The following is a 13,774-nucleotide window of genomic DNA, read 5'->3' on the forward strand; positions in this document are numbered from 1 at the left end:
GAAGGCAGGCAGTGTAATTCAGTTACTTTAGTTAAATGTTTAATTTTAGCAGTAGAAAAGTCCTCAGTGTCTGAGGAAATTACTCTACAAAAGAGACTGTGCCTAGTCAAATGTTCAGTCTGTTTACAGTTTAAATTCAAAAACTGACTTAAGCAATGCAAGATTTCAAAGGCTGTCTGGAAATTTCTGACTGCGGGCTTGTAGACAGAAGCTGTCATGCTTGTTTGCTTTCCCTGGAAAAAATTATTTTCCTCAGAACTTTTTTGCTACCGATCTGTCTTGACACTTCTTACTATACAGCTAAGCTGGCTCTTCCATTTGTATTGTCCTCTCCACTCCCATGCTCTGGAAATGAATACATTTAAAGCTTTTAACTCCATAAGCAGTTTTATCAAGTGTAAAACCAAGCTGGCTCTGAGTGGGATCATTCCACCTTCTCCTGCAAGCATATAGCTTGCATTGTTTCAACTATTTTTACAGTTCTATAGATTTTTTTAAAGATTGGGGTGGTGGATCTAACAGAAAATAGTCCCCCTCTTTATTCTGTGTTAGGTTACATCTGGATTGGTTTGCAGGTCCAGTTTACCCATGCAGTTGCATGAGTAGTTGTGTCAGCACAAGGGAAGGGTCAAGAATCCACACCTTTGTTATGGGAGGAGGGTGGTACTAGCCATTTCGTCAGCAGCAGGATAGATTCACAGCCGCTAAGCTGACTGTGGAACCATGACGTAGAAAGACTGCTGTTCATTTTGCTTTAAAGACAAATTTAAGTAAAGATCAAAGTAACTTGCTTTTTCTGACTTGTATGTTACCAAATAACAGGGCTGAATTTTGAATGTTGAACTAACACTATTACAGTTTTTACAATAGGATAATTCTTTGTCACTATTTAAAAGTGATGGGAAAAAGTTGCTGAATTAGCTTATATTTGTAACAAAAATAAACATAGCATCAAACCAAATTGATGTCCATCCCATAGTGACAGCTTCCGGGAGGAAGTCTTCAGAATCCAGCATTTAAAATGGAAGTGTTTTAAATGTCAGCTTGTATTGGTGTAGTGGCATTTCCATAACAAAGTGAATGTTCCTTTGAATGATTTTACTATTGCATAACTTCTAGTTTACTTTTTCAATTCCATTTTTTCTTCAGCAAAATTAGTTTGTAATAGGCCTGCAATAATGCAGGCTATAGTCATGAACATTTTAGTGGGACTGTGGCAATGTAAGCTAATTATCAACCTTCCTTCCCTCTGTATTTGTTTGTACCGTGATTCTGTAATTGTGGAAAATCAGAATAGGAAAGGACCTTAAGAGGTCATTCAGTCGATTTCTTGCCTGCACAGGATGAATTACACCTATCACGTCTGATCTAACCAGATCTTAGAGACCTGCAGTGGTAGCAATTCCAGCTTCCTTAAGTGTTTCTTTCCACCCTAGTTGTTAGAAGCATTTACTCAATCCTGCCCCTGCCTCCTGCTCCACTTATTTGCCACAGTTGAAGTCTATGGTGGACCTAGAGAATAATTGCCCCTTTCCTCTTTGCAACTGTTTCTTACATACTTGAAACTGTATTAAGTCCATATTCAGCCTTCTCTGAACAACTTCGTTTCTTTTGATGCATCTAGTAGACAAGCTTGCCCTGCTTTCTAGACTTGTAATTGTTTTGTTGCTCTTCTGCATGGTCTTTGTTTTCTCAGTAGGCCTGTTTGTTGAAATTTGGTATTCGAAATGGTGTTGTAAGCCAACTAAGATCTTGCTAGCGCTGGACTGAGAAAAATGAATACATTCACAACTTGCTAGCAGTATGCCTGTCCATGCTGACCAGATATATGCTTTTTTTTTTTTGCACATGTATATCGTTCTCATGCAGTAACTGAGTCACCTCTTCTGACCTGACATCTACTAACTCTTTTCCAATTCTGTGTTTGCATAGTTGATTATTTCTATGTAAACATACTGTGTTGCGCTTTTGCCTGTTTAACTGTGTTCTATATCTTCCAGGTAGTTCTTCCAATCTGTCAAGACAGCTTTGAATTCTAATCTATTTGCATGTAGTCCTGTCTCTTTTAGCTTTTTATTGTCTAAAAATGAAATACTTGATAGTCAATTACACAGTAAATTCTAGATAAAGCTTTGCAGAACTTCATTGAAATTATTTTGGTTTTATAACAAGCTACTCTGCAATTATGATTTTTCCAACTGTGTCAGTTCCAAGAATATATTCCTTTACTTTCCTTGTGATAAATACCTTGAGCTAAGTTTTATTAGAGACATAGAATCATAGAATGATTTGGGTTGGAAGGAACATTTAAAGATCATCTAGTCCAACCTCCCTGGCTATGGGCAGGAACATCCTTCACTAGATCAGGGTGCTCAAAGCCCCAGGAGTCAAGAGAGGACATGTTACCCTCATGCAGTATAGTGCATCTGGTTCTTCTCAGAGGGAAATTTAGTTCCATTTGAGAGATTGCTCTTGACTTGTCAGTGTTGGTTAAGACTTTCTGTTTTCTTTCCGGTGTGTACAAATGCATACAAATAGGTTGACCATACAGAATTCATCCAGGAAATAATGCTCAGGTGACTGGATCATAATTTTCCCTTCCTGTTCTTAGCAAAATCCTTTCTGTTGGCTTGAATAAAATTTATAAGAACTTCCTAATGGTTACTCTTTTTTTCTGCATCAAAAATATTGTCAGTATATTCAAAAACCTCATGAGAAAAATGTGTGTCACTTTCCTTCACCTTCAACTTCACCTGCTGATGTAGCTGAAATCCACTGTGACCAGCTAGGTCTGTGATTCGGCTGCAGTAGGTGTTCACGGAAGGCCTGTCTGCTCAGTCTTCTTGATTCAGTTGCCTAAAACAGACTCCCAACATGATTGAGGCACCTCCCTCCAGTATTAAAAAATGCAGAGAAATACCTCCTTTAACATGCAAGATTGTAAAGCAAGTATATACAGTATATGGCAAAGCCGCTTTTCTTTCTAAACTATCTGTATTCATCTGTGTTAATAATCTGCCCCTGTGGATAGTCCTAGCAAGTTTTAGGCTGATTGATTGTATTATGTGAGTTGTCATATCCATGTTTGTTTCTTGTTTTACTGTTAGTAAATAGTCTGCTGAGCCTCAGCGGCATGATTCTGTTAGCCAGTCTTATGTTCCTCCTCCATTGTGATCTCATCCCATCATTCCCGTGTCCTTGTCCAAATGCAGTTGTTTGAAGGTGGCTATGAGCTCTTCTCTCTTATCTCATTGCTCATAGTTTTAACCCTCTTCATTTGTAAACTGGTTAGGCAAGCATGCGCTTCCTTTCTCCTGTGAACTGAAGTTCACCATTGCAGATCGTTGTGCGATCTGCATTTACATTGGGGTGTTGTTTTTGGGGTTTTTTTTGGTTGAAAACATTTGACAGTGGCATTAGGTATGCTTCCCTGTTATGTCTGCTATAGGCAGTCTTATGGAGGAAACTAAGATTTACAGATTATGTGGTAATTGTATACAAAGCTGTTGAAATTTTTCTGCCTTTATCTAACAGAAGCTTTATTTCCTCTTCAGTCATTAGCATAATTTGAGTATTGGTAATACAAGATAAAAAGTTTAGCCAAAGGAATGAAAGGTATGATGGATGAGTTAATTATTTAATAGTGGGGGCATTTAGGCACTGCTAATGCAGACTTGTATTAACTAGAAATTTTTGAACCTGTGTCAGGGCAAGGTGTAGTGAAACTTGTCATTATTTTATTAAGATTTCTGGTATATGTCTGAATGAGTTGAGTACTGTATAATTGCCCTAAATACTACAAGTCAACATCATGCTTGCTTGTTTAGACATGGCAAAAATTTTAAAGTGTGTTTTTCTTAGGTATTTGCCTTGACGGTTCCAGGTTTGGAAATAGTAATCACATATAGTAAATTTTTAGTTTTAAAGTAAACAATTGTTTTTCTTTTCAGTTGTTCTGATTGGCTCATAAACATTTGCCGAAGAAAGAAAGAGCTGAAGGCTCGCACAGTGTGGCTTGGGTGTCCTGAAAAGTGTGAAGAAAAATACCCCAAAAATGCCATAAAAAATCAAAAATACAACGTCTTTACCTTTATACCTGGGGTAAGGCTACGAACCATTTTTTGGTGTTGGGCTGACTATATGTTCTGTAGTGGTTTTTGACAATTCTGCAAAAAGATAATTTTATTTGCCCAGATTCTTCTTTCGCTTTTTACATTTATCTTGATATCTTCAATTAAAATTGACACTTGAGGAAGGCTACTTTTTTTCTAAATTGCTTTGCTTTCAAAGGGACATTTACTGAAGTAGTGCAGTGTGTATGATTGAGTGGTTGGAATTCAGTGAAGCTTTAGAAATTTGAGATGGGTTTCCTTGCACTTTTCTATTCACCATTAGAAATTTCTAATCTTCTTTTAAAAACAGACACACTTCTGCACAGTCAGTTGTGAAAATACTACAAAGCACTTACCTGAATTGAGAAATAAAGAGTTGAAAATTATAATGTATTCCCATAATTTTCTCATACTCTCTGCCATTGAAAGCATAATAAATGAAGTATTCTGAAATGGGCAACTCCTTAAAGGACAAAAACAACCCACCTCTTCAATTTATATGACAGCATGTGAGGCCTAGTTTGATACACTAGTACTTTTCAGAGTTGTATTTCTTATTGCGGTTTTAGAAATAGTGATGTCTTTGGTTTTGAATGCAGTTCTTCAGACAATACTTTTGTTGTGGAGTAGAAGGGGTTTTTGTCACTTTTTTTTCATAAGAAGCCATATTGCATCTTAATTTCAGTTTTTTGCCTATAATGTTCACAGCGTATATGAAGACAAAAGAGACATTACAGTTTTGTCTATTAAAAAAATCTGTTATAATATAGCAATAGAGAAGACAACTTTTGAAGCTTCAGTAGTTAAAACCTAAAAATGTATGCTGCTGTGATATTATAAATTTTACTAGCATGCTTTTACTCATACCTTTCCTAATACCATCCAAGAGTCCCGTGTCCTCTTGCAAAAACTGAATGTCTTTACATTTGAATACAGACATGCTTTGTCTTAAATTTTTTATTTAAGTGATCATGCTGGTTTATAAGAGTATTGATTCTATTCTTCTGGCCTATTTGGTCCAATGACTGGCAGGTGCTTTCTAACACATCTCTTTATTAAAACAAAAAAAAATTAATGGCTTTGTAATTAAGACTGATCTCCTGTCAAAGAAATAAAATGTCACTTATCACAGGCGGATAAAATATTCTCATCTCTATTGAACGAAGTAAATGTTTTCTTCCGAAGTTTAAATTATTAAATACACTGACATTGGTTAAGCCACGTATGCTTTCCTGAAGGTCACAAAATTCATTAAGCATATAGTAAGCCATTGATTATTGTGACTAGAAATCTGTGGTGTAGATTACAAATCCTAAACTAGATTCATGTTTCCTGTAGGGATAAGCCATAGCTTGCAGTAAGTTACCTGTTGAGAGAGAGAATGTCTGTTCTTTTTTTATCTTTTGAAAATCTTGTTTTTTACAGTATAGGCAGAATCAGATTTTTATTTTGATGGTAGTATTTGGAAACTCAGTAGTAACTTCAAAATTAAGTGAGATCCTAAAGATGAAGCCCAATAGTTGGTGAAAATAAAATGTTTCTAAGTTCCCATTTTAGACATAAATTAACGCTTTTCATGGATTAGAAATACTGTGTAGCTATCTGTGTTTTATGCTGTTCCACTAGAAGTAATTTGTAGGGAACATAGTTGTATTTTTTCCGAACTCATAAATGTAACTAAGTCATAAATATTGACTCCAATGATTTAGCCTTGTTGAAATTTTCGTTGTGTCAAATTTTGTCTTCTGTTTAGAGTTGTATCTGTTTTAGCATTGCAGCTGGCAATGGGAAATATTGAATGATTTCCTATCAAAATACAAGCTTAAAATAATGTTTAGATTAAGAGAATTTTGCTTATTGGCTAAAAGAGCTGCAACATTTCCAAAATTATAATCTAATTTCCTAACATTTATATAAAATACTTACTGCTTCTACCTTTACACCAGTTGGGTAGATTTCCACTTTCTATTTCATATCCATCTTGGTAGAGCTCCTGAGGAATTTTGTGTACATTTCTATAAAGAATATCTTCTGTGGTGGACATGTTTTGAGATACCTCTCCTGAACTTCAAAGCAGTAGTCTCTTTTTTAAAATCAGATTCATGTAACTAGAGACTTTTCAATTTGCTTAACTAGCTGGAAGTGTTTAGCTGTGTATTGAATGATCTGTGGTCTGCCAGGATTCAAAAGATTTGTTGGAAGGTGCTTTTTAACTCACACCTTCTCCAGCAAGATGGGTGCTCTCGCAGTTCTGCACCTCACAAAGTACTCTGTGGACTTCTCTTTGACCTGGTATATCAAGTCTTTGTAAACAGTTAAACATACTGCTACAAATGAATATATAAACTTTGTCAGTGTTAATATAAGGTACAGGTTCAAGCTGAATTAGTTTCATTTTGGAAGAATGCTCTAACTTTCCCTGCAACTTCAAATTTTACTTTTTTTGGCTTGACAGTTTTGTTGATAAATAGTGGAATAGAATTCCATGCTTTTGGAAAACATCTTTTTATTTGAGGCTGTTTAGGTAGCCTTCAGTTGAAGTGTAGCACTCTTGGAAGAAACTGGCAATTTTGAGGTACTGCTACATTGTTGTGCCTGCCAGAAAGACACTTTGAAGTGAACTTCATTGAATATTTTTCCTAGGGTGTATGTTTTTACATAATTGAGTAATAATGTTGGACTGATAAGAGCAATAAATATCTGTCTGGTAACTCTGATTTTCATGCACAAGTTGTAATATTAACTGAATTGTAAGATTAAAAGATGGAGATGTCCTTTAAATATGGCTTTTTGATCTATTTTTAATCTTTTAGCTTTGAAACAATTGACAATACATTTTCCCAAATTTCAGTATTCCAAGTTCAGAAGCCACTTCTGATCATCCTGCTGGAGGTACCATGTTATTCTGGCCTCCTAAAAAAATATGTGAAGTCTTTGAAGATTCAAAATTCTCTAAAGTGAATGATGTTCTTAAGCACTGTAATTATAAATAATGTTGAGAACATGCACTTGTTGAAGTGGTGCTTTTAATTACCAAGGGACTCTCTGCATCTGTTATGCTTTGGAATATGGGACAGTATATTCTGTGATAAGGTTACTGTGTCTTCACTTAAAACTTGGGTAATTATCTCAGAGTTTAGACCAAACCCTTGATTTATTAATAAACATATGTACCAATATTTATTGCAAAATAATCTTTGGAGAAATTTAATGCTGATTACTTCAAAAGCCCATGTTATTCTGGTACAAATTTTTTGTAGTTTAAACTTTCTGAAAACTTAAACTGTGGTTGCTTTTGTAAAAAGCTTGTCTTGCTATGGAAACTGAAGAATAATGCCTTATTCTGAGATTTCCACACGATAGCCACTTGGAAAGAGAGCAGTATTGCTTACCCTTACTCACTGGATCTTTTCTGCAGTGTTCATTTTATATTTCTAAACAACCTTTATTCTTGAACATCGAGTAGTTTCACTATTTTTAAGAACAGTAAGAAATGGTAATCTTGAAGGAGTGTGTCTGACTTGATAGTAGCCTTTGTCCCTTTGAGAACTTCAAAGGACTTCAGAAAGGCAGCAGATGAGTTGTAGACCTTCCACCCCTGCAAGAGGAGAAGCTTCAGTGGCTGTGTTGAGGAGTGTGCTGAGGAAATGCAGTGAACAAAAGTAACGAGGAGTTAATGTATACTGTTTTCTGTATGTGCTGCAGACAGGGCTGAAGTTTTAGGGTATTCTCAGTGATGCAGAGCATCATGGTATGGCTTACTCAGTTTTGTTACTCTGTAGAAGTTCAAATGACAAAGACTAGGATAACATTTTTGTAAATTGTTTGTGTTCCTCTGATGCCAATGATTATTTTGGTTTTATTATTATTTAAGGCCAGGATATGAACGTTTTTAAGACAAGACATTGTGAGACAGATGAAAGAGTTTAAGTATTGATACTTAAGGAAAAATTAAGGTTTACTTTTAATGCTGTATTTTTAGGAAGAAAAGCTTTAGCAGTTAAAAATGAAAACTTAATGTAAGCGATGAAAATTCAGATACGAACTTATTTTGCTTTTTTTATTGATACTGTAAAAAAAAGAAAATTTACAGAAACTATTAACTCAAAGGTAACTATTGTGGATATAAAATTATTGCAAGATGCTTCTACAAACATCTGAATTGTTTGCTGTTAAAATCTCAGAGTAAATATTTGCACAGTGATCTTGATATATCTTTAATATTTGTAAAGATTGACTTCACATTGTCCAGTTTTCAAAATATCAAAAATTTAGCAAATTGCTTTTTCAGAGTGAAGAGGCATTGATATCAAAGGGTTTTTCTCAACAGAAATAGCAGTATAATATTGAAGTAACTTACAGTGCTTGTAGTAGTTTGTGATGATATATTGCAAATTGTGCTACATAGTACTATAATAGTACCATATGTAATAGTATGCCATATAATGGTTTTACATCTACTATCATGAAAAAGCAAATTTTATGTACATTATGGGTACAGATTTTAAGGCATTTATCTATTTTGTGTTCTTCATTTTAGGTTTTATATGAACAGTTCAAGTTTTTCTTGAATCTCTATTTTCTCGTCGTGTCCTGCTCACAGTTTGTACCAGCATTGAAAATAGGCTACCTGTACACGTACTGGGCTCCTCTGGTAAACAGAAAAATACTATTAACTAGAAGTTTTGGTTTTTTTAACTTCAGATGAAAAGTTCATGTATACATACACTTCATAAATTTGCATCTGGTAAACTACAGTGATTAAAGTATGTAATAGAAATAAAATGCTTATTTAAAGTGACAGTATTTTACAGCAGATACTCCGGAAGCTGTTGTTTGATAGCCCTCCCTTCCACCTGCCTACCACACAGGCTGGAGGTTGTTTTTGTTAACTAGCTAGTCTGAGTGAGCAGTGCTCTTTTCTGACTGCTTGAGAGGTTTAAAAAAAAAAAATAAATCTCCAGCTAGTAAAGAACTTTATTTGGTAACATAGGTAATTTGTGTGTTAAAATTCTTTCAGCTTATTGTTATTTGCTCACTATGTTGTTTTCAGGCTAGGTCAGAATTGAAAGCATGGATTTTTTGCATTCCTTCTGTATTGGTTTTAATCATGTCCTCTTTTGACAAAAATTGAGATAAAATATTTTAAACCATGGATAAGCAGGAGGAAAAAGCATCTTGAAAATAAGTTATTCATTAAACATGCTTTTCCTAATTGATTGCCCTGCCAGTTGCACTGACTTCTTTTCAATACATCTTTTTCTTATTGAGCCCTCTGCAGTATTTTCTTGGGAAACTGTTTAAACCAGTTGCTTCTGACTCAGGTTTCCTAAGGTTTGAAAATTGTATTCTCTTCAGAGGAGGCCCTTCTGGTAGTCTGCCAGCTATATTCCCATGATTTGGAATTCTTTTCTTGTTTGTAACCAGATCATTACCTTCTCTTTCATCTTCCTCCCAGCCCTTCCACCCCAGGTTTAAAAGCGAGGCAGGAAGAACAAATGCTTTATTTTCTAAATTTATTAAAAAAAATGGTATTTTTCAGTAGCATTTATTCTCAGTGGTATTCAAGAGGAACAGTGACATGCTGATTGCTTGAGTAAAGGTCGTTCTTAACAAGTCAATAGAGTAAATATTCTGGATTGATTTCATTGTTTTAATTGTTGCAACATGTGTCCTTTTAAGTATTGATAAATGGAGCGACTGTCCTGGAGGTTCACACCTCTATTTCCAGACAACTTTTGGCTTCTGCTGTAACAAGAAACATTTCCAAGGCAGAAAATTTGTTCAACAGTGGGATTTGAAATGGATATTTACAAAGGTCTTTGTCACTGGCCCAGTAAGAAAAGACAGAAGTCAGCCTGTCTGGAAGTTGGTCTCTTCACAGTGAAGTGCTGTGTACAACTCTGTATGTTAGTGGGGTAGTAAGGAAAGAAAATCACGTAGCGTCCCTGCCCAAAGAAGGGAGAAAGTACTGTGTTTTGTGAACACTGGTAATCTGTTCTGTATAGATGTGTTTGTCTTATTTAAGGATATTTCAAATTATGTTTCCTAGTTTTCACATACAGCTTGAAAATACAATATCTCGGTTAGTGCTAGTGGTACCCTTTTTTGCTAACTCATATATTTCTACTTGAATAGCTTTTCTACTAATGATTAACCTCCAGGTAAAAGAGATTAATTGGATGTTGAGTAAGGCTGAGTATGTATGATGAAAATATAAAACATTTAAGTCAGACTCATTGGGCAGTCTTTCTTGCTTAACAGGTAAGTTTGGTCTTCTTTGAAGAACATGTAACTGCTGATAAATTTTCAGTAATAATCAGAGTAGCAGCTATGACTTGGCTTGTATTTTCTCTGAATGTTTTAAAGGAAAAAAAGATTGTTCAGTCTGATACTTAAACCCAACTGTATAGAAGCTGACTATGTGCTAAAAGGTTTTTTGGTGGTGTGTAGGGTTTTTTGGTGGGTTTTTTTGGTGTTGGTTTTGGTATTTTGTTTTGTTATTTCAACAGTTTTTGCAACAGACAGACATAATACACTTAGATCAAGTGCTGGAGTTCTTCAAACAAGACTGTATTTTACTGGTTTGTTGTCATTCGCACAGCAGGGAATGGACTTCTCATTTCGAGTCCAACATACGAAGGATGTAAACCATACAAGTTTGTAAGCAGTATGCTAAAGATATGTAACTGCTTACAGTTAAAGATGACAGGTTTTTTTGTAAGAATGGCTTCACAATTTCAGTTCCCCTTTGGAAGAATGTCGAGTTCCTTTGAGCAAATGAGTAAAAAAGGAAACGGCTTAAATTGTTCCTCATAGTCAGGGTCAGCTGTACTGAGCTGCCCAGCAAGGTGCAGTGAGTATTAGGGGAAATTTCTTGCAAAAAACATGCTGTGCTTTGTTTACTGTCTAGTTAATGAGGTATGTGCAAATGGCAACTATAGTTGAAGGTGCTTCAGGAGTGCCTTTTTTTATGCTGCTAAAATATCTATATGCCAAAGCTTGTAAAAATGCTGCTGCCAGAAAGGGGGGAGAACCCTACTGCTCATTCAGTTGTGGCCTAGAAGTGAAAAGGACACTTTTTGTTCTATGTAGTTCTAATGTAATTGTTGCAGCTACTGTAAACCTGAACAAACAAGAAGTGTTGCAACAAGAAGGTTGCAACAGAGTAAGCCTTGGAATTTTGGGCTGGAACTGTAAAACAGCCCTTGGTATGGAAAAGGAGCATTTTAGTCAATCCTCCTTTAGGAAGACTCTATGCCTTCACTCCTTTCTTATTGCTAGGAAGTTAGGGAAAGGTTGGCAAACTGTTGGACCTCTGCAAGAAAAGAAGTCAAATGGTATACATTTTCTTTTATTTATACAAGGAAGGCATTGGTGGGTGTCTGAAGCTGGACAGATAATCTAGAATCTTATCTGTTGGAGGATTTCTGAATATTTGAATTTTTTTAGTCATCTTATAAGATCCCTCTGCTGTTGAAAGTTTTATTTCCTTTTCACTGATGGAGAAAGACTGAGCACTGGAGTTTAAGAAGCCAGAAGACCGTATCTGAGGAGGTTTATAAAGGGAGAGAGGAAGCTTATGTGCTTGTCCCTGAACTGTTTTGTGTTCTTTTTAGCTTACTATCTTTTGTGGCCAGAGACCATGTTAGTTGCATGTAGCTCAATCTGTGCTTCCAGCAGAAGCTGCAGTGGCACTATCCTGTGAATGTAGCAGCCAAAGCATTTAGATACTTAGTTTTTTCAGAACAAACCCCTTTTTCTTTGTCAATATTTGTGACATATTAGTAAATAACTACATTTAAGATGGCAAAATTAATTAAGCTAGCCATCTGTTTACCTTTTCTCTGTTAAGAAAAAGGCAGTGAACTCAAGATTAGAATTGGAGACTTCTTAAATGTTTTTGGTAAAGCCTTAAAGTTTGTGGAAGATGGGGAAATATGCTTATTGAACTGTAAAGGCTGTCTGTAGCTCATCCAAAGCATTTTAATTTTTAAAATTTCAAATTATATCTAAATTACATGTATTTTGGCATTTAGTTATTTTAATTTCTACAATGTACAAGTATAATTTTTCTTTTTTTGACTAAACAAAGATGATATATTAACAGACTGAAGAAACCACTAAGACCCAAATGAGAAAAAAGTAAATATTCTAAGCACATATTCTTACTCTGTGTAGTGTTCCTACTTCTGTATTTCTAATCTAGCACTTCGATAATTCTGAATTGCATAATTATATCTTTAACAGGGATTTGTTTTGACGGTCACGGTGGTACGGGAAGCTGTTGATGAATTTCGACGTTACAAGAGAGACAAAGAAATGAACTCACAGTTATATAGCAAGTTGACAGTACGAGGTTAGCAAAAACATTTGTATAAATCCTTAAAATATTTTGTCATCTTATAAATACATTTATAGGCTTTCAGTTCAAAGAAATAACTAATAGTCTCAAGCTGCACTATTCAGAATGAAACTGATACTGAACTAAATTGCTTGATTTCCCTCAGATAAATACGATTGTTAAACTTGATCTGTTTAAGAGGTGTTGTAAATCTTTTGTTGTTTGTAGAGGACAGGTGTATGTATATAATTGTATATATTTTTGAAGCATTCTTCTGTTTAGTACTATTACTTCAAAGTGCAGTTCTCCTCTGAAATTGATACCGAACAGTAACTCAGCAACGCTGTCAGCTATTTATCAAGTGTACATAGGAAATAAGGGATCAGTAACTAAGAAATACGACCTAATTAAAATTAACTAGAGCCTTTCAAATGTGTTGGATATATTTGTGCTTAAGAAAAGGAACATGTATTGAGAGTCAGCTTTGGTATCAAAAATATTGATTTAAATTTTTGCATATAATTTGAATTCTATATGGTCATGCAGTAGGAACAGCCAGTTTTCTTTCCAGAAATCAGTAAAAGGAGAAATCAGCTAGGACTTTTTTGGATTCAAAACCTCTGACAGTTTTTCATGAAGACTTTTAATGAAGCACTTCAGCTGTGAAGTGTCAAATTTGGTAGGACATTGTAAATTTTAAACATGGGCATAAGAGAAAAAAACAATGCGCTGCTCTCCACTTTTATGTTGCTTAGCACATTTTACTGTTTAGATTCAGAACAGAGTGCCACACAGAATGGTGCCAAAAAATAATGAATAACCTATTATCAAGTCAAACTGTAATGAATATCCTCACAAAACAACATGACCTTGCTATTACCCTCGAAAGTTGTTTTGCTACAGTATCCTGGGAAGCCTCTGTTAAGGATTTTCCTTGGCATAAAAGTTCTAGAAAGTGGGAAGTTAAGGAATGTGAGGTTGTGTCTCAAACAGTTAGAGTATATGGCATACATTGTGCCAAGTGTAAATTCTGTTCACTAATTCCCAACATACATTTCACTGCACTTTTTACTTTATCTTCACAAATACCTTCGGAGAGTCAATGGGAAGAGTAACCTCACCAGATCTGGGAGTCTTAATTAGAAACTAAACTCTTGGAGTAGCTCTGGATAATATTCTCCCCAGAAAAAATGGGTGACAAGCTTGTAATGTAACACAAATACGTTCTGTCTGAAATCTTACCCTTTTCTTAAAAAGTAATTGGAAGGTAAGTAAACAGTCTCATTAGTGATGACATAACCTAGCAGCTGAGAGGAAT

At 35.2% G+C, this 13,774-nt stretch overlaps 1 protein-coding gene across 3 annotated transcripts in view; it reads left to right on the plus strand.

Annotated features, from left to right (window-relative positions):
* Nucleotides 1–13,774, plus strand: part of ATP9B (ATPase phospholipid transporting 9B (putative)) — a 172,249-nt gene that overhangs the window by 20,743 nt on the left and 137,732 nt on the right. For 2 of the 3 annotated variants that reach the window (XM_074829700.1, XM_074829710.1), the window contains exons 3-5: nt 3,951–4,101; nt 8,653–8,766; nt 12,363–12,471. In XM_074829700.1, the coding sequence (XP_074685801.1) occupies nt 3,951–4,101; nt 8,653–8,766; nt 12,363–12,471 (374 nt within the window). The remainder of the gene's footprint in view (nt 1–3,950; nt 4,102–8,652; nt 8,767–12,362; nt 12,472–13,774) is intronic. The other variant, XM_074829720.1, reaches the window with a different exon arrangement.

Source organism: Strix aluco, chromosome 1 (genome assembly GCF_031877795.1).
Source record: "Strix aluco isolate bStrAlu1 chromosome 1, bStrAlu1.hap1, whole genome shotgun sequence".
In the NCBI taxonomy this organism is placed as follows: domain Eukaryota; kingdom Metazoa; phylum Chordata; class Aves; order Strigiformes; family Strigidae; genus Strix; species Strix aluco.